This window comes from Chinchilla lanigera, unplaced genomic scaffold (assembly GCF_000276665.1).
Source record: "Chinchilla lanigera isolate Chin_1 unplaced genomic scaffold, ChiLan1.0 scaffold00022, whole genome shotgun sequence".
Taxonomy (NCBI): Eukaryota; Metazoa; Chordata; class Mammalia; order Rodentia; family Chinchillidae; genus Chinchilla; species Chinchilla lanigera.
Window position 1 is genome coordinate 17171959 of NW_004955423.1, and position 27296 is coordinate 17199254.

Consider the following 27296-nt stretch of genomic DNA (forward strand, 5'->3'; position numbering starts at 1 on the left):
AAAGTTGTAACTGATATATGACTGCTTAATACTAAGAATGTTAATATTTTCATCCTATGGTTTTGGAGTACATTTATATCATGTCTAGAAGCTGTTTAAATTGGTAAATTTTTGGATCTTCATAGTATTACAAATTCAAATCTACATTTGGAATGTATGTAGTCTACTTATAGTTTCTATGTAATACTCAAGAAGTACCCATTTTGAAGGCTACATTTTACCAAATCTTTAGTTGTACCATTAAAATTTCAATACTGAGCATGAAAGTCACATAAATACTGTTTCTGTAAGATCATTATTTTGGTAACTGTGTTATACTCAATATTCAGTCTTTGCCTCAAGTTCCTGGCACAGAGCTCCTAAGACCCCTTGAGTTTCCTGATTAAAGCACCATGTTTTTCTTTTTTTTGTTTTCACTTTTTGTTTTTTGAGACAGGGTCTCACTATGTAATTCAGACTGGCCTTGAATTCACTATGCAGCTTATGCTGGCCTCAAACTTGCAGCAATCCTCCTGCTTCTGTCTCCCAAGTTCTGGGAGTTGGGTGTGGAAGAGTGCAAAAGGTCTGTCTGTGCACTGGGGATCTGAAAGATCTAGTTGAAAGCCTGGAGCTCACTGTAGTGTCCCCTGTGAGTGTAACAGGAGGCTGAAGGGTCTGCACTGGAAGCCAGGAGAGGAAAACCAAGGTGAAAGCAAAGATTGGAGCTTCTTTGAAGAAACAGAAACAATCCTCCTTCATTCCCTTTACACCATTCTGGTGCTGATCCTCCTTATAGTGGATCTTCCACACCCAGAACTATGCTGAGCGAATCTAGATGGGTGTTACAACTCAAGTTGACACAACCAGCCAGCACACCTTATAAGAAGAAAAGACACCCGAGTTCCCTCAGCCTAAACCTTGCTTGCAAAGAGGACATAGCACGAAGGTGGAATTCTACAGACAAGAAGAGGCTTCAACAGGAAGCAACCTTAAGGGCACTTTGATCTAGTGTCCAGAATTGTGAGAAAATGTATTTCTAGTTATGCTACATAGTCTATAGTATTTTTTTAACAGGTTAATTACAGGTGAGAGCCTCAGCTTATCCTCTTGGGAAGAGAGGAACAGATAGTGAATGGGGTTCAAGAAGCTTCCAGTTCCCTGCCTGCCACCAGACCTTGCCCTCTGTATTGCTTCCACTGCTATCCCTCAAATGTATCCTTTGTAATAAATAAGTAAAGTGTTTTCCTGAGTTCTGTGAAACATTCTAGAAAATTATTAAACCTGAGGGTGAGCTCATGGGAATTTCTGAATTTGTAGCCATGTTGGACTGAATATAGGTAGCCTGGGGTTCCAAGGATAAGACCGGCCTCTGAAGTGAGGGCAGACTGCAGAGACAGTCTAGCGATGGGTCATATCAGGACAGAAATGAAATGCAGCCCACAAGCAGCCCACCAAGATGAAGAATCAGAAGTAGTGTCAGAAAACAGACTAGTAGTTTTGTAGTATTTAGTATTCTGAATTATAAAGAATCATTAAATCCACACATTTTGATTCTTACATTATTTTACATTTATATTTTCTGAGGTCTTTAATAATATAATAAAAAAGCAGATAATTTTATGTAGTTGAAAATCAAAGCATGGCCTGCTTGGAGGAGAAAATACATGAAGTCATAAAGCATCCTGGAAAAAAATACACAAAGGCAAACTATTAAGCAGTGACAGATAATTTTATTTAAGTTCCTTTTCAGAATGAAAAAGTCTATTGTATACAATAGACTAAAGGTTACCCAAAGACTAAGAGTCATATAAAAATAATTTAAGGCAAACTTTAGTACTTGAAAATAAGGCAAATGCAATGTGAACTCAATAGTATAATTTTCAAGACATTCTTTTTCTGTGTAAAACTAAAAAAATTCATCCCAAATTATAAAATAAATTCCTTTGATACAATAATACCATTAAGTCTACAAAGTCTTTGGTAAATTGTTTGATAGTATCCAAATCCTACAATGTTTTCTCAATGTAAATTTTGGAACATTCTCTGAATTCTTGATAAGCTCACTTTTCTGTCACTAAAAATATCAGAATTAGAGGATATCACTGCTATTTTAAGAGATACAAATGATAAAATTATTTTTTCTAGGTTAGTATTGTTCAAGGATAGTGGTAATGAGGACAATACATACTTTAATGAGACCAAATGTTTGAAAAAAGGAAAATCATTGCATTGGTACAAAAGTACAAACTATGATTACAATCAAATGCATAGATTTATATAAGCATTGGAACAATATTAAAGCCCTTTCTCTTTTCTCAAGCACAAGTACTCAATCATGTGCTAGCTTTTAAAGGATTATGTATGTTTTGCAATCTCCGTTGTTCACAATGAATCATGTTTTGCAATCTCTACAGCAATCTCTAACTTTTATACTTGGCAATATGTTCACGGGCTATAATAAGCCTTTGAATTTGTGCAGTACCTTCATAAATCTGTAAGAAAAATATAAAGGAAGATTAAATATCTACAGTACACAGATAGCTTGATTTATTCAATAGTTTGGATAACAGTATGAATTCCACTGTAGTATTAAACTGAGGCAAGCCATGTATAGTCTGTAGCCTACGGACAGTCTGACACCTGTAAAAGTAGTTTAAGTATAAAAACATTATTTCACGAAAATTTGGGGAAGAATCTTCAAAACACCAAAGAAAAGGCTATTTATCCTTTAAAATATTTGCTAAATGGAAATTTCGTGTTTCAAAAAAATTCATCCAACTTTTTTGAACTGTTCCTACATAGTTTTCACCTTAGCAATTTTGTTTTTATTAGTAATTTTGGTTTCTTTTCTTTTTCACTTCTTTCCCTTTGGCTGCATTAGAAGCAGAGTTATTGAAAAAAATTCTTTTCCTTTTCTCCACTTTTTCTTTTCTCTTTCCTTCCCTTCTTTTGGTTTCTTCAGACAGTACCTCCTTATGTAGCACAAGCTGTCCTCAAAATTCACTGAAATTACAGGCATGCACTGAAGGAGACCATTATGAAGCAGCCCCAAGTAGGACTTACATTAACCAATTGGCTTTTTATCTTTACTGGGAATCTGTCCAAAGCCTAGGCCACTTGTCTGTGGGCAATGACAGACTCATAGTAAGTGAACCTCTGTGACTCACTAATCCCTAGTAAAACCTGTAATGGCAGATGAAGACAGCCTCAAAAGATAAGATTACAGCCAAGGACACCTGGATCCGATCTCAACTAGATAAAGACAGGCATCTCACTCCTGGGTGGATTAATTTAATCCTTACTAAGCATTAATTTAATATATTACTTGGAGAAGTCCTTGAGTAATTCCACCCTTGAGTACTCCCCTCCCTTCTTCTGATAACCAAGTAAACAAGGGCCATCCAGAGGAGGTCTTAGTTTTAGCCCTCAGAGAATCTCCAATTCTGTGAGAAGGCTTTGATCCTCCTGGAACCCTGAAATCACTCCATTTGCCTCTTTTTATTTAGCTTTCATCATACATTTGTTGAGGAGATTGCAGACCTGATCAGCCTGCAATAACTAAGGGATATTATTAACCCAATAACACATCACCTGCTGGGCTATTTCTTTTGGCTAATTTCTTTTATCTAACTTTTTTTAAATCACCACTTTAATTTAGAAGTCAAATGTCACTATCTCCTCATGTTGGCTTTTAACTCCAACTATGATTTCAATGAAATGCATTGAAAATGAAGTAATTGGGGCTGGGGATTTAGCTCAGCGGCAAAAGCGCCTGCCTGGCAAGCGCAAGGTCGTGAGCTCGGTTCCCGGTACCGGAGAAAAACCAAAAAAAATCAAAAAAAACAAAACAAAAAAAAAGAAAATGAAGTAATTTCAAGTGGCATGCAGAGCAAAACATGGGCTACAATTATCTAGAATGTTAAAACTGAAAAGAGGTTGATCCAGACACATTATATATGTGTGTACCTCTTACTCTGTAGACTATTCCCTTTTAAGACCTAAACTTAGTCAAAAATAACACTCTGTTTCCTTGTTATTTTGTTTTGAGATAGGGTCTTGCTTTGTAGTTCAGGCTGACCTTGAATTCTTGGTGACTCTCCTGACTTATCAAGCTCCCTAGTACCAGGAACTGTAGGTGTGCACCACCTGACCTGGCAAAAATTAACATCCTTTCATGTACCAGTTCCAAAACCTGACTCACAGTCATCTATGATAGTCATTTATCATTCCAGCAGCCTAAAATCCCTAAATAATCAGAAATCCACTGTCATTTATGAATATTCTAATAAACAAAAGTCTATCTTAAGTTTACCTGATAGATCTTGGCATCCCTCATTAATTTTTCTACTGGATACTCTGAATTAAATCCATAGCCTCCAAAAATCTGCACAGCATCAGACGCTATTTGATTTGCAATATCTCCAGCAAATGCTTTTGCAATAGAGGCATAAAAGGTATTTCGGCGACCAGCATCAACTTCCCAAGCTGCTCTCTGGTAACTTAATCTGGCTAGCTCAACTTTCATTGCCATTTCTGCCAGCAAAAATGACACTCCTTGGTGCTAGAATTAAAAAGAAACAGATTAAGGTTGTCTAAGGATTTAGAATTCAGAAATTTTTCTTCTAGGACTTTTTTTGGCAGGCAGTTGAGACAGGGTTGCACCCTATGGTTTAGGCTGGCCTTGAACTCACTGTGTAGCCCAGGCTGGACTCAAACTCACAGTGATCCTCCTGCCTCAGCTTCCCAAGTGCTGGGATTACAGGCATGTGCCACCATGTCCAGCTATTAGGACTACTTTTTTTTTAAAGTTTTTATTTTGAAGAAAGTTTTCTGGTTTTTTTGTGAAAGGGTCTTGCTATGCAGTTCAGACTGGCCTTGAGCTCACTTTGTAGCCCAGGCTGGTCTCAAACTTTCAAGGATTCTCTTGCCTCAGCCTCTGGCCTCAGACTCTCGAGTGCTGAGATTACAGATGTACACCACCACACCCAGTTTAAAGAAATTTTAGATTAGCAGAAAAGTTACAACGAGCTTCCTCTAAAGTTAAATTATACAACCATAGTACAATATAATCAAGGACAAGGCATTCATATTGGTATATTTTATCAACTAACCTACAGACCTTACTCAAATTTGGTCAAGGTTTCCACTAATGTCTTTTCTGTTCCAAAACCATACATTGAATTTACCCATTTCTGCAGTCTCTCCCAGGCTTTTTCCCTCAGTCTTTCATGATCTTTGACCCTTTAAAGAATATTAATTGGGGGCTGGGGATTTAGCTCAGCGGCAAAAGCGCCTGCCTGGCAAGCGCAAGGTCCTGAGCTCGGTTCCCGGTACCGGAGAAAAACCAAAAAAAAAAAAAAAAAAAAAAAAAAGAATATTAATTGATCATCTTTTGTAGAATGTCCCTCAATTTGGTTTATGTAATGTTTTCTTGTAACAGGAATGAGATTATGCACTTTGAGGACAAATATCACAAGGATTATCCTTCTGGTATCTGCTGGGCTTTCTTTAAAAAATGGAAATGTGTCAGATATTGATAAGATGCTTCATCTCTTCTAGAGCAGTGGTGGTGAACCTATGGCACATGCAGCACAGTGGACTGTTTGCATCACTGGAAGCTCTAAAAAGTTTGCCATTACTGTTCTAGAGGCTCAAAATTAAACAGGACACATAAATACTTCCAGTAAGAAATGGCAAGTGTTCATGACTTATACAGTTAAAATGCATTACAGGATGGAAATATGTTTACTATATATTATTGTAAGAAATTTTCCAATATACAGTATGGTTACAACTTTGGAAAAATACACTTATGGAGCAAAGAACATACACCAAAATATTCATTATAATTATCTAGCTGGAAGGATTATGGATTTTATTACTTATTTGTACTGTTATAAATTGTTTCACAATACAATGAACCATGTGCCTTAAAATGACTGACATTAGCTAGATATGGAGGTGCATACCAGTATTCCCAGCACCCTTGGAGACTCAGTGAGGCAGGATGATGGCAAGTTCAGTCCCAGCCTAGGCAACTGAGGAATTTACCAAGACCCTGTCAGAATAAACTTAAAAGGCTGTGGATGCGGTTCATTGCAAAGGCCCTGGGTTTAATCCCTAGTGCCAATATATAAATGAATGAATTATAAATAAAAAAGCAGTCTTGTAGATATTTAGAAACAATAATGTTAAGATGATTAGACACCACTACATATAGGAAGCAGTATCAAATGGATCTGATGACATAGATGTTATATAACCACAAATTCTATGACTGAATATATACTGATATGAATCAGAGGCCATAAAAAATAACACAAAAAATAGGACTATTCAACTTTATATATACACTATATTTGGTAATATAAACCTGACTGTAGTGCTTTTGAATGTGACAAATTGCTTGAGATCAGCACAGAAATTAGGTCTTACTGGAGGCATAACTAACCAGTATGAATAACTCCCACGTGCAACAGGGAGGACAATGTCCTCCCTTATTTCTATTTGATTATAACATGTGCTTTTCTAAGGATTTAAAAAAATTTATTAATACATGTTTACAGTACATGATTACATTTATCATTGAGAGTTTGTATATGTATATAGCCAACTCCCGTTCCCCTTCCAATTTGAAAAAGCTTTTTCTTTGTCTAGTTGTCTTTTTAAAATCCCTTTTCCCTTCCTCTACTCTCCCCCATCTCTTGCTTCCCTTCCCATTTGAAAAAGATCTCCCTACTTCTATTATCTATCCTTTATTTTGATCTTTATTTATATTTTGGGTTTCTCATATAAGACAATATGATATTTAAACTTACGCATCTGACTTATTTCATTTAACATTATGGTCTTGAGGTGTATCCACTTACCTACAAATACCTCAAGTTTATCCTTTATAGCAGAGCAGTACTCCATTGTGTATAAATACCACATTTTGTTTATCCATCCATCTACTGATGGGTATACTGCTATTTCTAAGACCTAGCTATTATATTGTGCTGCTATAAACATAGGTACACATGCATGTATCACTGTAATATGATGATTTGGGAATATTCCTAGAAAGTGAATAGATGGGTTGAATGGAACTTTTTTAAAAACTTTTTTGAAGAACCTCCACATTGATCTCCATAGTGGTTGGTTGTACTAGTTTACATTCCCACCAACATTATGCAGAAGGGTTCCTTTTTTCCCAGAGTCTCTCCAGCACTTTTTATTATGTCTTGATGATAGCCACTCTTTCTGGAATAAGACAGAAGCTAAGTATTGTTTTAATTTGTATTTCTCTAGTGGCCAGTGATAATGAACTTTTTTTCAGGTATTTATTAGCCATGTGTACTTCTGAGAAATGTCTGTTCATTTCAGTTGCCCATTTTTTGATTTGATCTTTTATTTCGGGGATCTAATTGTTTTGAGTTTTTAATCTGATATGATCTCATTTATTGATTCTTGGTATTATTTCCTATGCCATTGGTGTTCTGTTCAGAGAGTCCTTGCCTAAAACTATATCTTCAACAGTTTTACCTGTTTTATCCTTCAGCACATTGTTTCTGCTTTAAATTTAGATGTCTGATCCATTTTAATTTTAGTTTAGTACACAGTGAGATATACAGGTCTAGACTCAGTTATCTGCATGCAGAGATCCAATTTTCGCAGCACCACTTGTTAGAGACTATCTTTTCTCCAGTGTATGTTTTTGGCCCTTTGTTGGAGATGAAATAGTTGAATGTGTGTGAGACTGTTTCTGCTTGCTTTATTTTATTCCACTGATCCACATTTTTGTTTTTGTGCCAGTACCATGCTGTTTTAATCACTGTAGCTTTCTAAACCAAGGATTCTTTCAAAGATGTTTTTCTTTAAACTTTATTTTTTGAATAATTAAAATCAATTCAAAACTTAAAAGGTAGAAATGGATACTGTTATGATTTGGGTCTCAAATATCCCCTACAAGGTAAGTTGTTCTCACAAAGATACTTGCCCTGCAATATCTTTTTCCATTAAGATCATAAGCTCCTATAACTAGTCATATTTGTTTCAAAAGAACTTACACAGACCTCCTTTTGTCTTTAAGAGTTTCTTTGCCCCAGCTCCCTTAGGTGTGCCTATGATCTGCCACGGAATGTACACCCAAATCGCAATCACTTGCTAGTCTCAAACTCTGGGAGAGTCAGTCTGTCATTCAATGTAGGTTAATATTTTACAAAAGTAATGGCCCACAACTGATTGGAAATTAAAGACGAACTGGCGTTCCATCACAGATAGTTTCAAACACCAACATAGGAGGTACAGTAAGTTATAGGAGAGAGAATGGTTAATATTTTGTATTTTAAAAATAATTTCTAAATATTTTGATAAAAAAGAGTGTTCAATAAAGCAAGCACAGCATTAAAATTACCTCTACAAGTAGCTTTCCAAAAGTTTTCCTTTCTAGGGCATACTTGGTAGCTTCATCCAAAGCTCTTTGTGCTAATCCAACTGCACCAGCTGCTACCTAGGATTTTAACATTTTAAACAAAAGTTCATATTATCTTTAAGATATATAGTAAACAGTTAACTCCCTAAGATTCAAAATTAAGGATTAAACAAAGGGAAAATAACATATAGCTTAAAGCAAGGTAAGCACTGAAATATATAGTATTTATAAATTAAAGGTAAAGGCAGGGGCTGGAGATGTAGATCAGTGGTAAATGCATGGTTAGCATGTCTGCAGCCCTGGGTTTGATCCCTAGCATTAGGGGAAAAAAAGTAATGATAGATACAGGATGATAGTCTAGAGGAGTCACTCTTCTGTTTTACAGAAGAAGCCTTCTTAGGGAAAATATTCTTAATGAATGAAAAAATAAAAAATGAGGACATAGTTAACAGGAATGATAAAATTAAATGTATACTGCTCTCTGTAGATCTAGCAGAAACTAGTTTAATTTTCAATTTGCTAAAATTATTTCTATAATGAGCAGCAAAAAGAACTATAAATATAAAAGTAATACTATCACTTCTCCACTCTTAGTAAAGAAGATATTTAAAAACACAAGCATACAATGTCAAAATAAAAAATTATTTAATGCAATAGATAAAAAACCCTATAAAGATTATCAATTTCTATTACTTACTGTAGGTCTAGTTCTATCGAAAGCTCCCATTGCAATTTTGAAACCAGCTCCTTCACCAATTAAAACATTTTCTTTAGGCACTTTTACATCTTCAAAGACAATTCCTCTTGTATCTGAACATCGCTGGCCCATGTTTAATTCCTAACAAGAAAATTGTCATATTTTAAGAAACACCTTTGTTATATCAATTTTAGCTTTAGTCATTATGTTTTGCCTTTGTAAGTATCTAAAAGCAGAGACAACTATCTATGACCTGTAATATGTTTTTTAAGGAAAAATTCACTAAAATATGGATACATGTATGTGTTTAATCACCTTTTATGGCTACTTCCTTGTTATAGTGGCAGAACTGAGCAAGCAGTGATCACAGAGGCCATATAGCCTGCCAAGTCTAATGTATTTAGAATTCAGATCTTTATCAGAAAAGTTTGTCAAACCTTAGTCAAAAATGTGTCACAGCTTTGAAATGAACATTAGCCTAAAGGTCTACAAACTGAGTATATTTTGTGAATGTGTGAAAACTATCTTTTTTACTATGAGTGCCAGTAAAAACATTTAGCAAGCGTAATTTGATTTGGACCTTTCATATTAGCTTATCTAATAGAACCAAAGTAATCTACTGATTAAAAAACGGGTTTTATTTTCCCCTAACTCTTTGTAGAAATTAAGTTAAGGTAGACTTTACATGCAGAAAAATTTACCATTTTTATGCAGTCTCCTTTTATGTGAGGAATATATTCCAAGAGTTCTATTGGCTGCCTGAAACTATGGATAGTACCAAATCTTTTATAAACTGTTTTTCCTATGTATAACACATCTATGATCAAACTTAACATATATATTATGCACAGTAAGAGGTTAAAAGCAGTAATAAAACAGAAGAAATATAACAATATATTATACTAAACGTTATTAAAAACTTATGAACTATTTATTTCTGTGACTGAAACTGAAAAGCAAAACTGTAAGAACCACTGTATGCATTTATAATACTATGGACAGATGTATGTGTGTGACCACCATCACAATCAAGATACAGAATATTCTGGCACCTTGGAAAGTTACCTTACTCTGCCTTTATAATAAATTACCTTACTCGATCTACTTCAGTGATGGTGAACCATTTAGAGACGAGAGCCCACGCTGCAACCCAAAACCCACTTATCACAAAATACCAACACTGCAATCAAACCTGAGCACTGAGGCTTTAGTTTAGGAAAAACAACTCATACATTAACATTTTCTGTCCTAGAAGAAAAGGTACCATGTGTGCCATAAGGGGTTCACTACCTCTGCTCTACTTCAACCCCCTAGCAACCACTGACCTGCTTTCTCTCCATTAGAATGTTAACTAAGTGGAATAACAAGTTCAACCAGCTCCATCTGACTTTTCACTTAGCATGGTACTTTTGAGATTCACTTCTATTTTTGCATGGTCAATAATTCATTTCTTTTATAGTTGAGCAGTATTGTACCATATGGATGCACTCTATATCTCATCTACCAGGTGATGGCCACTGTCTTGCCAGTTTTCAGCAATCATTAATGAAGCTGCCACAGTTAATCAAATACGGGTGTTTGTTTTCATTTCTTTTGGGTAAATACTCAGGAACACTGATTATTTAACTTTTTAAGAAAACTTTAAATATATTTCCTCAATTCTTTGTTCTGAAAAATTTCAAATCAACCGAAGTTTTAATAGTATAATAATCACTTATCCACATTTCATCTAGGTGCACCCATTGTTGATATCTTGACTCATTTATTTACTTTCTCTGTGGATGTATATGTAACTATTTGCATTATGCTGAGTCATCTGAGAGGAAGTTACACACACTGCAACTCTTCTTCTCAAGGGAAAGAAAAATTTATAAAATCTTGCTTTTAATAACCAGGATGAGAAGCAGGGGCAATGAAAACAGAGCTATAAACTAATTACTGTGGTGGCTTTAATATCAATAGTCTGTTTCTAGGTTTGAAGAAATGGTTACAATAGTAGCTCTACTCAGGAAGAAACTAACTTCCCTTTATTTTGCCTTTATAAATTAATAAACTCTAGTACTGTGATAGTTAACTGTTGTGTCAACTTGAGTAAAGAATGCCCAACTGATTAGCTTAGCACAGTTCTGGATGTGACTGAATGGATTTACTGAAGATGGAAGACCCATGCTAGGTGTGTGCAACACCAACCATGGGTTTGTAGCCTGGATAGAATAAAAAAGGGCAAGCAGAAGGAAGGCTGCTGCTTTCTGCCTCCTGCCTGCTTGGCCATGGACTGTTTGTCCTCTGTAATGCCCCTCTGCCATGCTGTCCTACATTGGAGCCAGCTGACTATAGACTGAAACTTCTACAAACTGTGAGCTAAAATAAACCTTTCCTCCTCTAACTTGGGGGTGTCAGGTATTCTGTCCCAGCAATGAAAAGTAAGACAAGTAATTTAGAGTACTATTCAGATAAAGTGAGAAAACACTGTTTAACTTGCTTCTCACTCACCCTCAAGTCTCACATTTAAAACCAAAATGCTCCCTACTCTTCTCAAACCATATAATTTCTGAAACATAAAACATTGGAGAACATCAAATTTCATATTTGTAAATGACATTTCTTTCTAAAAAGATTTAAAGAAACTTAAAAGACAGACTAGAAATACCAACAGTCAGGAGTCAGCTTACTACTAAAAAAAGTGTAAACTGTTAAGTCCTTTATGCTTTCTATTCATGCACCATACAGATAGCCCTGAGATTCCCAGTCATCTGTAAGAAGGAGACATAACCTGTTACACAGACAACAACTGATTTCTTGGGAGAAGCACAGCAGCCTTAGTACTTACTTTTTTTATATAAACAATATCATTAGATTTATTTGTAAAATGCAGCCCATTTTTAATACCTCTTAAAATTGTGCTTTTAAAATATATTACAGTAATGTCAGAAACTGCACAGGTAAGTTTTTAGACCTTATTACTGGCCACAATTCTCCCTCGAAAATTGTGACCTTAAGTAAATCATTTAGTTAGATCTTGGTTTCATTATTCTGTGAATAAACTGAAGTAAATAACATATAGAGTATCTTCTAACTTTAAAATTCCATGACAGTTATGATTTAGATTGAGGTGACAAGCTGGGCATGGTGGCACATGCCTGTAATCCTAGCACTTGGGAGGCTGAAGCAGGAGGATTGTTGTGGAGTTTGAGGCCAGCCTGGGCTACAAAGTGAGTTCAAGGCCAGCCTGAACTGCGCAGCAAGACCCTGTCTCAAAAAGACAAAAAAAAAAAAAGTTTGAGGTGACAAAAAAGCAACTAAAACAATGATCTAAGAGAAGTTACCCTTTCTATGTACTTCAGCAACACTCATCTTAGGCTTGGCTACAACAGAAGAGAGTCCAATGGGATTCTCCAAATATGTAAGATTGGCTTTGAAATGCATTTGCTCAATTCAAATTAGCCTTTCCATTTCAGGACACACAAACCTACTCTATTCCAGATAATGCATGCCTTTCACCACCTAGGAAGAAGAAAATAAGTGCATGTAACCTTTGGTATCTCTTATCTTCAATTCCTCCTTTGCCTTAGTTAGGTGCAGACAGGACTTCAACACTAGTAGTTATTTTGAAATTCATTTTGCAAAAGGCTTTACAATTATAAACCTGAGCCCCTCTTTCTACTTTCAGAGTATAATCTTAAACCATGTTTTGTTAACTGCCACTAGAAATACTTTAATGATTTCATTTTTCTCTTTCTCACATTTTAAACTCTTCTCTTTAGTCTATTTTAAGTGCTAAATTATCTCCACATATTCAGGCTACAAAATATTTTAAGTAACCTTTTCTTAAATAAAATTTTTGTGCTTTACCACATTCCAGGCTCTTTGCCATTCTCACATTTCTCAGACATAGATGGCTCTCTTAAAATGTTGTATGATCTTGGGTGATCATTTAACTCACACTGTTTAATTCATGCAATGGGCAAGGATGGAGACTAGTATGAAGCAGCTCTGAGCAGGACTTAAATTAATCAACTGGCTTACCATGTTTACTTGTGAGTCACTGGTCCCTACTGAGACCTGTAAGGGTAGGTGAAGCCATGAGCCCTCAAATGACAAGGCAAGGCCACAGCTGAGAACTTTTGGCTCCAACCCCAATTAACTAAAAGGAGACTGAGTATAGCTGCAGGCATCTCATTCTTGCGGTGAAGGCCTTTCTGGAGATAACATAGTTCTCCTAAATTAAGTATTACTTGGAGAAGTCCTTAAAGGGATTCCCAAGTCCTGTCCAGATTCCTACATTTTCTTCAGTATCCCCTTCCTTTATTTGAAAACCAAAGAAATACAGGCCACCCAAGCAAGTTCTTTGTCTTACAATGCAGAGAATCTTGATTCTGTGAGAGGGCTGAACCCTCCTGGAGCCCTCACATCATTTCAATTGTCTCATTTATTTAAGTCTTTGAAGTCCACTCATTTGGGAGATTACGGGCCTGACCAGTGCACAATAACTAATGGTTATTAACCTGATAAGCAGAATCTCACTTATCCTACGAAAAGGTTGCTATGAGGATCCAACTGGAAAAAGAGTGGGAAAGTCCTCTCAATTGTCTCAAACTCCACTATTGGGAAAGTAATCTAAATGATAGTTTGATTTCTTTTTCATGATACCTCATAGCTGTTTTTTTTTTTTTTTGGTCTTTTTGAGACAGGGTCTTGCTATGCAGTTCAAGTTGGCCTTGAGCTCACTTTGTAGCCCAGGCCAGGCTTGAACTTGTAAAGATCCTCCCGCCTCAGTCTCCTGAGTGCTGGGATTACCGGTGTGTGCCACCATGCCTGGCTTCCTCACAGCTGTTATTAGCATTTCCTATAGGTTGGTACTGTGAAGGACCAACCATTCAAAATTACTTTGCTCAATTTAAAACTTCAACATATGAACTATTTCACCTGCTATCAAAATGCAGCTTTATTTTTATTCTAACTAAACAAAATATTTTATTTAAAGGATGTTTAAATAGTAATTTTGACATTTAGTTAGTACTTGAGGTCTTAATCACTGTTAAATATACACTGTACCTTTTTTCCAATCTGTATTCCTGGGCTATTTGCTTCCACAATAAATCCAGTAAAAGCTTTATTTGCTGGAGCTTTGGGATCTGGATCAGAACGTGCCAATAAAAAGTACCTGATACAAATACATACATGATGATGGTGATTAACTAAAGTGACTGCTCTCTCAGTTAATCCTCCTAACACTCTAATTATTGTTACTCTCATTTTACAAAAGAAAATGAACAAATAGGTTTCAAAACTTGTTGTAAGTCACATACCTACTATTTGGCAGAACTAGTATTTCAACCCAGGTCTACTCTCTATTATGGAACTTAACTTTTCATAGCATAAATTGTAGGTAAAAACTCCTTGCATTTCGTAATGTAATATGATAAGAATGCAGGGCTGGTGATATAGCTCAGCAGTATAGCACCTGCCTGGCAAGTGCATGGTCCTGCATTTGATTCCTGACCCAAAATAACAAAAAACTACAAAACAACAACAAAAAAGAAAGCATGTACAAGTTCACAATAGCATTTTTTCTCTTTTCCAAATCAAGTTTATTCTTTAAGGGACAGATATCTGAAAAAAGATGGCAAACAAGACTGCTTACGAATAGGAACATTATGTTCTGACTTTTTTATGTTTGATTACTGCCGCCTTTTGCAGCAAAGGCACAGTATTTGTTATAGCTGACGTATGATGAGTATTTGCTGGTTCTTTCCTCTAGGAGGATTTCTGCTCAGAACAGAGCTGGGGGTGTGTCTTAGTAGTAGAGTACTAAGGTGCTAGATTCAATCTCAAGCCACACTAGAAATAAAAGCATAATTCTCAAACAATAAGTTTATTTCCTATGCTTACAATTAACAAATGATCATTGATTCTAATTTAGTAACAGTAAAAAACTGAAAAGCTTTTTATTTTCATATATTATGTAATTTATGTGTAGAGTTCACAGAGTAACTATTTTTATTTTATTTTATAAATTAAACCTATTAGAATATATCTATCTGATATAGGTAAGGGGCTTAAAAATAGTTCTTGAAAATCACTGAAGTATCTGTAATCTCTTAGAATCTTCTCTTCATGAACATGGCTTATTTTAATTGTGGTTTAAAAATAAGAAAGATTCTGAACATAAAAGTAATTAAGAAATATACAGAGATGTTTCCAAAATCATACCAATTAGCTTTTCCTCCATTAGTTATCCACATCTTCTGACCATTAATGATGTACTCATCTCCTTTTTTTTCTGCCTTCGTCTTTATGCCAGCTACATCAGAGCCTGCTCCAGGTTCTGTTACACAGTAGGCCTTGAATATATGGAAATGAGAAAAAATTAAATGTTAGGTACAAAATTTTGAATTTTGGGGAACTAATGTTTTGTGTTTTAATTTTTCATACTGGGCATGCTAAGCAAATGTTCTACCACTGAGCTATACTCTCAACCCCTGTATTCTAGTTTTGAAGTCAATACTTCAAATATTTAAAAAATACCTACAATTAAAATGTTCTTTATAAATTACATGGTTCAAATGTAAAAACATTTCATATATAAATTAAAATAAGGTACATCAAAAATTTAAATGACAGCTATCTTCAAACAAGTTTATTCAATTCAATTTAAATTGTACTAACTCACTCAAATATCTATTGAATACCTCCTGTGTACGAGGCTATCACATAGGAGATGAAGAAACCAGAGCTGAAAGACAGCCTGTCCTAGAGATTTTCACAATGTTAACAGTGAGGGTAAACCTACTGCAATTCCTGTCTAAGTGTGAAAGTTACATAGGAGAGACTTGAGAAACTTTCAGAAATGATGCATAAATTAAGTCTCAAACAGAAAAGGGATTCTTTGGGAGGAGAACAAAAGAGAAGAAAAGGGTACTATAGGTAGTAGTACGGCATATACAATGATACCAAGAAACAGGATTACCGAATGTAAGGCTGAAAAGTACCAGAGTTCTATAATACATTAATACTATGTATGGAAAGGAACAGTAGGCTATGATTTTGGAAAAAAAGAAAGAACAAATGACAAAGAAGCCATTTTATCATACTGAGAATTTAAAATCTTATCTGGTAGAAACAGGGCAGCCTCTTGAGGATCTTAGTTACTTACTAGGTATGAAAGATATTTCTTTAAATGTTTTTGTAAAACAGGGACTGAGTGGAGATATTCCTATAAACGTGGAAGTATCTTATTTTTACTATTACCTTTCCAGATATTTAATTCCGTTTTTAGATAAAGTCTTTGAGGTTAAGTGCTATACATATTTAAGACCACACTGCTATTGTATAACTGAGCCATAACTTGACTATAGACCTTCAGATTCCAAACGCAGCGCTGTTTCAGGCACATTCCAGCTATTTGCTAGCTCCAGGGGAAATCTATGGCTTTTTGACAAGCATCTGCTTTACCATTAGAATTTTTACACAGACTTGTGGGTTCTAAGATTACCTTTAAACGAATGAGTTTCACTGAATGTCCCCAAAACAAGTTTATCAAGTAGTCTACACTTGATCTTAGCCAAAAAGTCAGGAAGCGTTGAATAGTCTAATACTTTATTTTAATACTGCATATCTTGTAGGTGTATACTGTTTAAAAGACTGAACCCAATGTTTCAAAATGAAATATGGTTTTTATTTTATCCTAATATGACATATAAATGTAATAATTTTGATTTTAAGAAATATTTTTGTACTAAATTATATTTAAAGATCATAGCATTGACCTCACTCATCTATTTTTCCTCAGCAAGAGTATACAACAAATATGTATGTACTGTAACTTTAAATCCAAAAACTTGTATTAATTTTTATGATGGCATTATTTTAAAAAATAAAGACCTAAAAAGTGTAAATATTCAATAATAGAGAAATGAAATAATTTGTAGTACGTATATTAGGTAGCGTACTATGCAGTAATACCATAGCATTAAAAAGGAGCATAGGGAAATGCTCATATTAAAAGGTAAAAACATATAATTGATATACTACATTCATAGTATGACCCTGAGTGCTAAAAACATTTGTATATTTAAAAATCTAAGACAGTAATCCTGGTTAATTTCATACCTGAATATCTCGGGATATTTTTGCCCTTCTTTATACATTTTCAAATTTTCTATATTGAAAAGTTTAACAGAAAGTTAAAATGTATTTACTGAACTTTTAAATAATTGAACTATGGGATTATACAAAACTTACAATTCATATGCCTATTGGCAATTTCTATACTCACTCTTAAGTTTCATTACTGTGGGTACAATTAGTGCTATTAAGCACTGTAAAAGGAAAAACGTACAGTAAACCTTTATTAATTCAGAAGTTATGATATCTTGGGGAAAATAGTAAATTTACATATATCACAGGTACTAATAACAAACAAGACTACAAAAAAAATGTTTAAAATACTTTTAATTAAAGACAATTCAGGAATACCTACTTATAACTAATTACAAATATTCTTCTCAATGTGTTAAGACAGGTTCTCCTAAGCATCTCCATGCTTCATCTATTATCTATTACTACAAATGCTATAGGAAAAGAATCTAGAGGCTTTATACAACTCATGGACAACACTGAGGGTTTTTTTTTGTTGTTGTTGTTTTGTTTCTTTTTTTTTTTTTTTTTTTTTTGGTCTTTTGGAGACAGGGTTTCACTATGTAGTTCAGGCTGGTTTTAAATGCACTTTGTAGCCCAGGCTGGACTTGAACTCAAAGGGATCTAACTGCCTCAGCCTCCAGAGTGCTGGGATTACAGGAGCATGCCACCACACCCAGCCAACACTGAGAATGTTTAGCCTACATTACTTGTTGAGTAATTACCAATTATCAGAAAATATATATAAATGTATTAAGCAGTCTTCCTGATCTTAAGGTATCTGAAATAAATGAAAAACATTTATTTTCAATTATTACTTTGTACTCTTTTAGGTAAATTCTCACAATTAGCTTAAAATAATGATCTACTATATTTCAGTGACACAATCACACCTTGATTATCTGTTTGACTTAATAATCAAGAAAAATTTTTAGATAAAGAACAGCTTCAGAATAGACACAATATTGGGTTAATAATATCTCTTAGTTGCAGGCTGATCAGGTCTGCAATCTCCTGAATGAGTGTATAGCAAATGAGTGTACAGCAATGAGTGTAAATAAAAAGAGGCAAATAGAATTTCAGGTCTCCAGGAGGATCAAAACCCTCTCACAGAATTCGACATTCTCTCAGGACTGAGACCAAGACCTTCTCTGGATGGCCCATATTTATTTAGTTATCAGAAGAAGGGAGGGGAGTACTTAAGAAGAGTGGAATTACTCTAGGACTCCAGGTATTAATTTAATCCTTAATCCTTATCTCACCCCAGAGTGAGGCCCCTGAAGCTACAGTCTTTATCTAGTTGAGATTGGATCCAAGAGTCTTATCTTTTGAGGCTTTCAGGCTTCATGTGCCATTACAGGTTTTCGGAGGGATGAGTGACTCACAGAGGTTCACTTATTATGAGTCTGTCATTGCCCACTTCCAGACAAGTGGCCTAGGCTTTGGACAGATTCACAAGTCAATATAAAAAGCCAACTGGTTAATTTAAGTCCGCTCAGGGCTGCTTCATAGTGGTCTCCATCAACTTAATATATATTAATATCTTTTTCAAAAATCCAGTTTAAATATTTATTAAATTGCCAGGAGTGGTGGTGTTTACCTACAATTCTAGCATTCTGAGAGGCTGAGGCAGGAGGATCACAAGTGTAAGCCCAGCCTGGGCAATCAAGTAAGACCCTAAATCAAAACATTAAAAGAGGGCCGGGCAGGTAGGTCAGTGTGAACCCTATGGGTTCAATCCCCAGTACCACCAAAAGAACAAAAAAAAGAATCTACTGAATTGCTTTCAATACTATTATTTCATGGTTCAAACACTTAAGCATCCTTCATTTAATCTGAATTCCTTCAGAAGTGGTTTCTCAGAAGAACCACCCAGTTCTTGAACAGCAAAGTTTGGTAGATATTGTTCTATAAAGTCATCATAACCCTCTTAAAAGCAAGGGGATTATCCTGACACTTTTTGGGACCCCAAAAACATGAAGTAGGTATATCTTGCATGGAAATCAGCAGGAGATTTATTATGACACTTTCTTGTGGAATCCCAGAATTCCACAAGAAACATCACTGTACCTAAATATGTTGCTAACTTTTGTCTTAATGTCCTATAGTCCATATACACATATAGATTGAAAAGGAAACACAACACCTTCTTAACTCTTCTCAAATGTAAAATGTAGGTCAGGCATGGCAGTGCATACCTATAATCACAGCTACCTGGGAGGCTGAGGTTGGAGGACTGCAGATCCAAGATTAGTGTGGGAAACAGTGAGATCTTATCTCAAGAGAAAATAAAAGGCAGGGCCCTGAGTTCAACCCTAGGTACCACAAAGGAAGAAAAAGTGAAATGTGAAATGAAGCAGCAGCTGTACATACTCACACACATCATTGGTTCCTCAGTCATCCTTCCCAAATACTTCTTCTGTTGTTGATCATTTCCAGCAATAATAACAGGCATTTGCTATCAAACAAAAATTGACATTAAAAGATCAAGATTATTTTTATTACATATGCAAATTCAGATACTACAACTGAAATCAAAATAACCACTCCCACCAAAGGGTAAGTTGAAAGAATTTGTATTTATTTTGTTTCTAAGTTAAAAAGCCAAAACCATGAGGAAATGTATCTGCCAATCTCAGTACAGCATCAACATGAAGTTTTATGGAGGACTTGTTGGTGATGTAACATATAAAGGCTTACAACAGTAAAATGCTCAAATAAAGCACTACATTTAGGACAGGTGACACAGTGCTTATGATCAAGCCTCCCGTCTCCTCAGAACTGTTCACTAAGTGCTGCCAGCAGGGGCAGCCAGCCAACTGGATCAGCTTGTGAATGCTGGCTTTAAGTCTTGCCCTTGCCTAAGAATTCCCATAGCAGCTACAGCCAGAGCAACTACAGCCAAAGTATACAGCTTCCTCACAAGGACAGTTAAAAATCTGGGTACTGCAAACACCAGAACAAGGGTGAGCAAGCCTTGGAATCAGAACTACAGGCTTCACTGTTAAATCTTTATTTTTTTTTATATGACTGTTCTGTCAATTACTGATACTTAGCTATGAATGTCTCACGAACAGATCACCTAGGGAACTGATTTCATAAGTAACTTACCCCCAAAGAATTTGCTTCAACAGCTGTCTGAAACCCTGTACATCCATAAGCCAATTCTTCAGTAATTAAACACGCATCAAAAGTTCCAAGTCCAAGACCTCCTATGGTATCAAAATGTTTTAAAAGCCAATTATAATATCTAGTGAATCTCAATCAAAATAAAGGGAAGTTATTTTAATTGCTTCCAATATGGTCTAACTTATTTAAAAAGGAAGTGTACAAATATATGTAAATAGTGTGGCTGGCAATAACAAGTTATACTTTTCTAAAATAAATTTTAACATTCTCAAAAAATTATTTACTTGTAATCTGGACCTTTATTGTTTAAATGCGATTTTGTAAACACTTGTTTCAACTCCCATAAGCTTTGATACACTGATTTGATGAAGAGAGAAACAATCTCACATACAAAAATAGTCTCAGTAAAAGGTAAAACAGGAAGTAGGATTAAAATGCAACAATTATTGAGAAAAAATAGTAAAATGGTATGTAGCAAACTGACCAATTATAGTCAAGAAGTCGTCAAAGTTAGGATCAAATTAAGGTTGGAACCAGTTAAAGAGAGGAAAAAGTGCCTCTCAGTGTTGAGTACAGATATCTAAAAGCAGACAAATATGGTATTCTGAACAGAGAAGCACAGAAAGCAAGCCATTTAATGTCAATAAATGTTTAAAAAAATGAGTAAAGTGTCACATTTTTCTTTTTCATATCCATTGTGGGACTAAAAACGTGAAGAAAGATTACCACAACTCTCTGGAATGTGCGTATTCATTAAACCAAGCTCCCAGGCTCTCTTAATTAGGGGCACAGGGTACTAAAAAAAAGAAAAAGGAAAGAACAGAGTTATAATGAATTTAATACTTAAAGTTTGATTATACGATCTTATAAAACACTTGAGATGTCTTTCTCCTTAAAAATGTGTATACTTACTTCACCAGTTTTATCATATTCTGCAGCAACTGGGATTACTTCTTCCCTGACAAATTTACGAGCAGTAGCTTGAAATTCTTTCTGCTGTTCAGTTAACTCTAAGGAAAAGTTATTTAGGAAACATTAAAATAAGACAATGAGTTGAGAAAAAAAGACTTTAAATTCATAAGTAGAAATTTATATTTACAATGTATACATTTAACTTTGATTAACCAGAAATTGAAAGACTACAATGCAATTTGTAACTAATCACAATTTCACTGTACAGTGTAAGTAAATCTGTCAACACTAATGCTGAAGGAAATAGATAAGCTTTCTAGTATCTACCAAAAAACTAATAGATATAAATTCATAGAGCTGCTTTTTTAATTGATGAGGATAAAAACACAAACTTCATTTCTAGTTCATAAGCAGGTTTTGAAACTAATGTCTACAACATGCCCCTAATCTTAAGAATCTGTCTAAAGAAATGTGACACACCCTGTCACCAAATAGCAAGAAAGCTTCTTTCAAACAATCTCCTGGGCATTAACAATACCATAATTTCTATTTTAGTCCTTTATGCTAATTTGTACACTTAAACTTGTCTGAGTTTAAAAAAAGTTGTAAATGTGACAGGAAAATTTCTCAAGAGACAGCAATATGAAACTCTGCTGCACTGCCAATAATGTGTCCAAACAACTCATTTATAAAAACAAAGACTTGTTATTGCAAAATTAATGAATGCATGTGATAGCTGGATCAAAGAATCAACTACTAACTGTATTTTTCAAGTCCACACTATCTAGCATTTTAATGTGGTTGCATCCAATATCAAAAGGTAGATAAAAGAGTATAGGGTTACTTCGGGCAAGAAGAATGAGATCAAAAGCACAGAAGAGCAAAAATGTTTAAGATTATAGTAATAATTTGTATAGGGACATGAGAAATAAATGTAAAGACAACAGAATTTTGATGCTGAATTGAAGAACAGAAGATTAAATCTCTCATGTCATAGATAAGGTAAATAATGTATGCAGGGAAGAAATGACTGCCTCATAGTCTTATAATGAATTAGCAAAAGTATAGTGTTTTGGTCCAGTGTTTTCTAAATCACAGCTTTACTTCTAAGATTTAGGCCAGTCCCTATTAAGACTGTAGGTGGATAAAGGGTAGGAAAGACTGGGATCTATCATATATATATTTCTTTTTTATCATGTGTATTTTGTTTAGAAACTACTTTGACCCAGTCACTATATGCTAGGGACTTCATAAAAGAGCACATAATTCAATCTGCAAAGAAATCCTGGGTCACAGACATTATCATCAGTTTTTAAAGTACCAGATGACCTAGTTATAATTGTCATCTATGTTCTTTTCCTTGAGTTTTACAATCTTCCTCCCAAGTACTTCTGTTTTATTCTCTGTCACTCAGGAAACCATCATAGATTTCTCCTGCAACAAGCTGAAACTAGATAGCAATCATACCAATCAATGCTAGTACTGTATTTCAAAAGGACCCACTGAACCAAACTGCTATTGTCACCCAGCATAAAAACTTTTCATTTAATTCAGGAAAATAACTTTATAAGAAAGGAAAAAAAAGTCTTGAACAAAGACAGTAATAATCCTAAGGAGTTCTGAGATGGTAAATTGCACCTGGGTGTGAGTTAATTCTTTCAGCTGCCTTGGAACTATTTTCTGAGATCGAGTGAACTGAGAATAAGGATGTTCAACTAGAGGAGAGGTGAAAATTTTGAAGCAAAATTTTCCTTTGCTTTTAGGGCCTAGAGGAAAAGATACCAAAGATACGAGATTATTATTTCATGTATTTTGCCTGGGGTTTTCATTTTAGAAAAGGGAAGGAAAATATTCCTCTTCTTTGACATCCCATTGCTCCCTAGTCCAAGGTCTGAGAACCTTACCTAATACTTCATAAAACTAAATTCAAAAAATTGCAAAACAGGCTGTGAGGTATTACCAGTTACCAGTATTGCATATCTCGTAAATGTCTAAAACGTATTTGTTGCATTCATATGTGTAAAAACTATTCGGGTATATCAGCACATTGGTCATTTATTCTGAGCAATGCACTTAGGAAAAAGGGAAGATATATATATACGTATGTATGCATGTATGTATGCTGCTAACACATTAAATGTATATGGTGCTATGCTTCAAAAGAAAACGAGAGGGCTGGGGATTTAGCTCAGCGACAAAGCGCCTGCCTGGCAAGTGCAAGGTCGTGAGTTCGATTAAAAAAAAAAAAAAAAAAAAAAAAAAAAAAAGAAAACGAGATCAGGAAGAACTGTATGATTAACTGAACCATCTGTGGATGGTGATTGGTTCTACTCTCTGACTGTCATTATCAAGTTTACAAACACACTGCAGAAACATTTATTTTAAAGTCAAAAGACAGAACAAAACACATACCAAAACTAAATCCTAATCCGGGTTCACGTTTGTGAGCAGCTTTTGTATGTTGTGCTCTCCACTCAAAATGAGAAATATTTCTTAGGACCTGTAAAAGACAATTTAAAATAAATCTGATAATAAGAATCATGTTAAGGGTTGGGCATGGTGGCGTACACCTGTAATGCCAGCACTCAGGAGGCTGAGGCAGGACGATTGTTGCGAGTTCGAGACCAGCCTAGGCTACAAAATGAGCTCAAGGCCAGCTGGAACTGCATAGCAAGACCCTGTCTCAAAAAGACAAAAAAAAAAAAAAAAAAAAAAAAAAAAAAAAAAAAAAAAAAAGAATCATGTTAAGAGAATTCTGATCAGTATAACTAAGTATAGCCACTTGTTTAATCATACACAAGGCCTTGTTTTTAAAGTCATTATTACTTAAATACCTCCAATTATAAATTTAAATAAGCCAATTTGAACATCATACAGGCTGCTAAAAAAAGTAAGGAAAATAAAACTAACTGGTTGTCCTTGTACTACTGAGGCAGAGAGGCTTCAGGACAGTTAAGTTAGTAATAGACTTAAGATCACTGTTTGGGAAATTTCACCAACACGCTCCTAGGACATTAGTGATTGAGAAACTGGTGTGAGGAGAATAATAGAGGGAACCGTACTATGTCCAAAACTTGAAAACCGTACCAAAACCCATCAATTTTAATCCTCCTTCAACAATCCTTTGTGACCCTGTCCCTGCTATCCTTTAGGTAAGCCTCTCAGAATCTTCCCTCTGGAGGATCACATTTTCTAAGATACCTATCTAACAAAATGGATATCATATAGTACTTTTTCTAAGATACTCTACAAGCAAATTAGCATAAAACCATGCTTTACTGCTGCTGTTCTCCATAGGCATCCTCACAATGTTCTAAACCAAGAGTCAGCAAACTAAGGAAGGCAGTCACCAATTTTGCTAAAAAAATTTTTTACTGGAACACAGTCATACCATATTATCTATTGCTCCTCTCACAGTGAAGCTATGTGGTTGCCACAGAGATCACAGGGTTCACAAAAAGTTTGCCAACTATTTGCCAAAGTTTGTTGTACAGTATTAATACATTTAATAGCCAAAATATATTCATAGGCCTTCAAAATGATATATTAAAAATACAAACATTATTCCTTTGTAAGACATTTTTATTTATTTATTTTTTGAGACAAAGTCTCACTGTGTAGTTCAGTCTGGCCTGGAACTCGGCAATCCCTCTTGCCTCAGCTCCAGAATGCTGGGATTACAGGCCTACGCCACCATGCCTGGCTGTAATCCATTTTTATATTAATGACAATTTAATGGACACAAAAGAAATGATTAGCACTTATTAACATTAAACTAAAAACTACAACAGGTGCTTCCAAAGGTTTGAAGATAGCCCAAATCACAAATTTACATTTTAAAGGATTTTGATGGAACTATAAAAAAGGTGAACAATGTAAGTTTCTAGAACTAAATTTATGTTTTTCAAAATATGTAAAAATAAACTGTCCACTTTGTAAATGACAATTTCAACCAACAGATTTGCCGATTTTTAAAGTAATAATATAATTACTGTCGAATATGTACTTTAGTCCTTTCAAAATAACATACCTCAAACTATAATTCCAAAAAAAATTATTTCACCGTATGAAAACATGTCCTTTCCGATTGTCATTAACTTTATTTTAGGAGTAAAACGTGGAAAACGTGGTTTTCTTGTCCTCACTGTCTCAGAACAAACCTATTCTTTAAGGTTGTCACATGTATCAGTCCACTGAATCCGATGTCAAGCCGAGGATTATGGCACTATTTTTATTCTTATTTTACATAGGAAGGCACTGAGGTTCACAAAGGTCAGGTAAATTAGTCAAGATCACTTTGCTTTTAGGTAGTAGATTAGGGTTCTAATTTCTCACATTTACGCTCAAGAGTCTATGGTATCAGCCAGCTTGCAATACTGCTCTTTCAGTCAGTCTCCTAACTGGTTCCACAGGAAGAACACCACCCCACAAAAACCAGACCAAATAACATGACTCTATTGTAAATGTGTTTAAAAAACACAGCACAAAAGTCATTCCTCACAAGACAGGTAAAATTAACGAATTTTAAGTACTTTATAAAAAATCCATTTACATGATTTTTCCAGAAAACACGTTACGAAAAACAAAGTGCAAAGATTGCCAGAGATCACTGTCCACTGACCCAGTTAACTGCATAATACTGTCAGTCCTTGAGAGAGTAGTTTAGAAGCAGAACCAAGAAATTACTTCTTGGAATTGCTGAGTCTGAGGACAGGTTACAAAGTTCTGGCTTCTGCTCTTAATTGACTAATGATATCAGTAAGATTTTTTATTTTCTTTTAAAATTTTTTACAAGTACGTGTTTGCAATACATACTAATTGTCATCAAATACCGATTTTAATATTTCAGGCTCTTTGATCAGAACAACAGATTTGCAAAATACCCCAAAGACAGCAATTTTAATCAGATATCAATTCTGTAACATTATCACCACAATGAAAAACTCCCACGGTTTACTTAGACATTTCAGTGCTTTTATAGGAATATCAAAGAAGAGATACAGGGAAATAAGCTTTGTGATTAAGTTTTTCTGGGGATCCTTCTTTGGGGTCAGAAACCTTTTTTCTGACGTCAGAGTTAAAAATAATTTTCAAAGATCCCTTCATTTCTCCCTTCAGAGTCCACTACCTTGCATAGCAACCACAAAAACTGGGCAATAATATCATTACTGTAAATTCTAAAACGGCAGGTCTTTTCGGTCAAGAACAACTTTAATTCCGTTTTCACGTGTTATTTGTCAGTCTTGGGAGCGCACCATAATATTTACGCGGTCAAAGGCACTGAGAACCTAAGCTAACACTACAGCACACAGACAAGGCTCGCGCAAAGTCCTGCAGTCCGGCTTGTCTTTTACTTTGCTTTGACCCAGGCACCCTGAAGGCTCCTCCTTACTACGAAAACAAAGCGCACTGAGTGTGTCAGGTACCCGAGGAGGCCGCTGCTTTGCCCCTTCCCGCTGCGGCGCGGGCCGAGGAGCCGTGCACGCGCTCCCTGACAGCCCGCGCGCCCGCGGCGCGACCCGCCTGTGCGCCTTCGCTCCCGGGCTGCGAGTGTCGGCCGCGACAGTTTTCTCGCGGGGCGCTGACAGCTGCCCGGGGCCCGGCTCTCCATGGGCAGGGGTGGGTGCGTGAGCGGCTCCCGGGGAGGGGCGGAGGGCTCCGCGTCAGAGGCCAGCGTCGGCGGGGTGCGCGGCCCGGGGGGTGCGGGCGCCCACGGAGCGGGGGCGGAGGACGCGGGACGCGGGGCAGGAGGGGGCCCGAGCCCCACCCGCCGCTTGCCTCCCCTGCATCACCACCACCACCACACCCCGCCGCGGCCCTGGCTCCCTCTCACCCCGCAGCTTCTCCTCAGCACCGCTGCCATGTTGACTCGCGCTCGCGCCTCTTAGAGTAGCCGCGGACTCTTGCGGACCGACAGTGCGCGGGCAGCCACCCCCGGCCCGTGGGTGTGGGCGTGGCCCCGGGCTGTGGGCGTGGCCAGAGGAGGGGACCCGGAGGGGGGGGCGCTTGCGCGGTACATCCCTGCGC

General features: G+C 36.0%; 1 protein-coding gene across 1 annotated transcript; it reads right to left on the reverse strand.

Annotated features, from left to right (window-relative positions):
* Positions 1 to 1689: 1689 nt before the first annotated feature.
* On the reverse strand, positions 1690 to 27231 carry Acadm (acyl-CoA dehydrogenase, C-4 to C-12 straight chain). Its single transcript, XM_005385228.2, has 12 exons — positions 27103 to 27231; positions 23682 to 23769; positions 21270 to 21367; positions 21084 to 21153; positions 20340 to 20440; positions 19606 to 19686; positions 15303 to 15433; positions 14145 to 14253; positions 9090 to 9230; positions 8375 to 8470; positions 4292 to 4540; positions 1690 to 2471 (listed from the first exon to the last, which is right to left on the reverse strand). Exons 1-12 carry the CDS (start codon positions 27130 to 27132, stop codon positions 2400 to 2402), a joined length of 1266 nt encoding a protein of 421 aa, XP_005385285.1. The 5' UTR covers positions 27133 to 27231; the 3' UTR covers positions 1690 to 2399.
* Between the last annotated feature and the right edge of the window lie 65 nt (positions 27232 to 27296).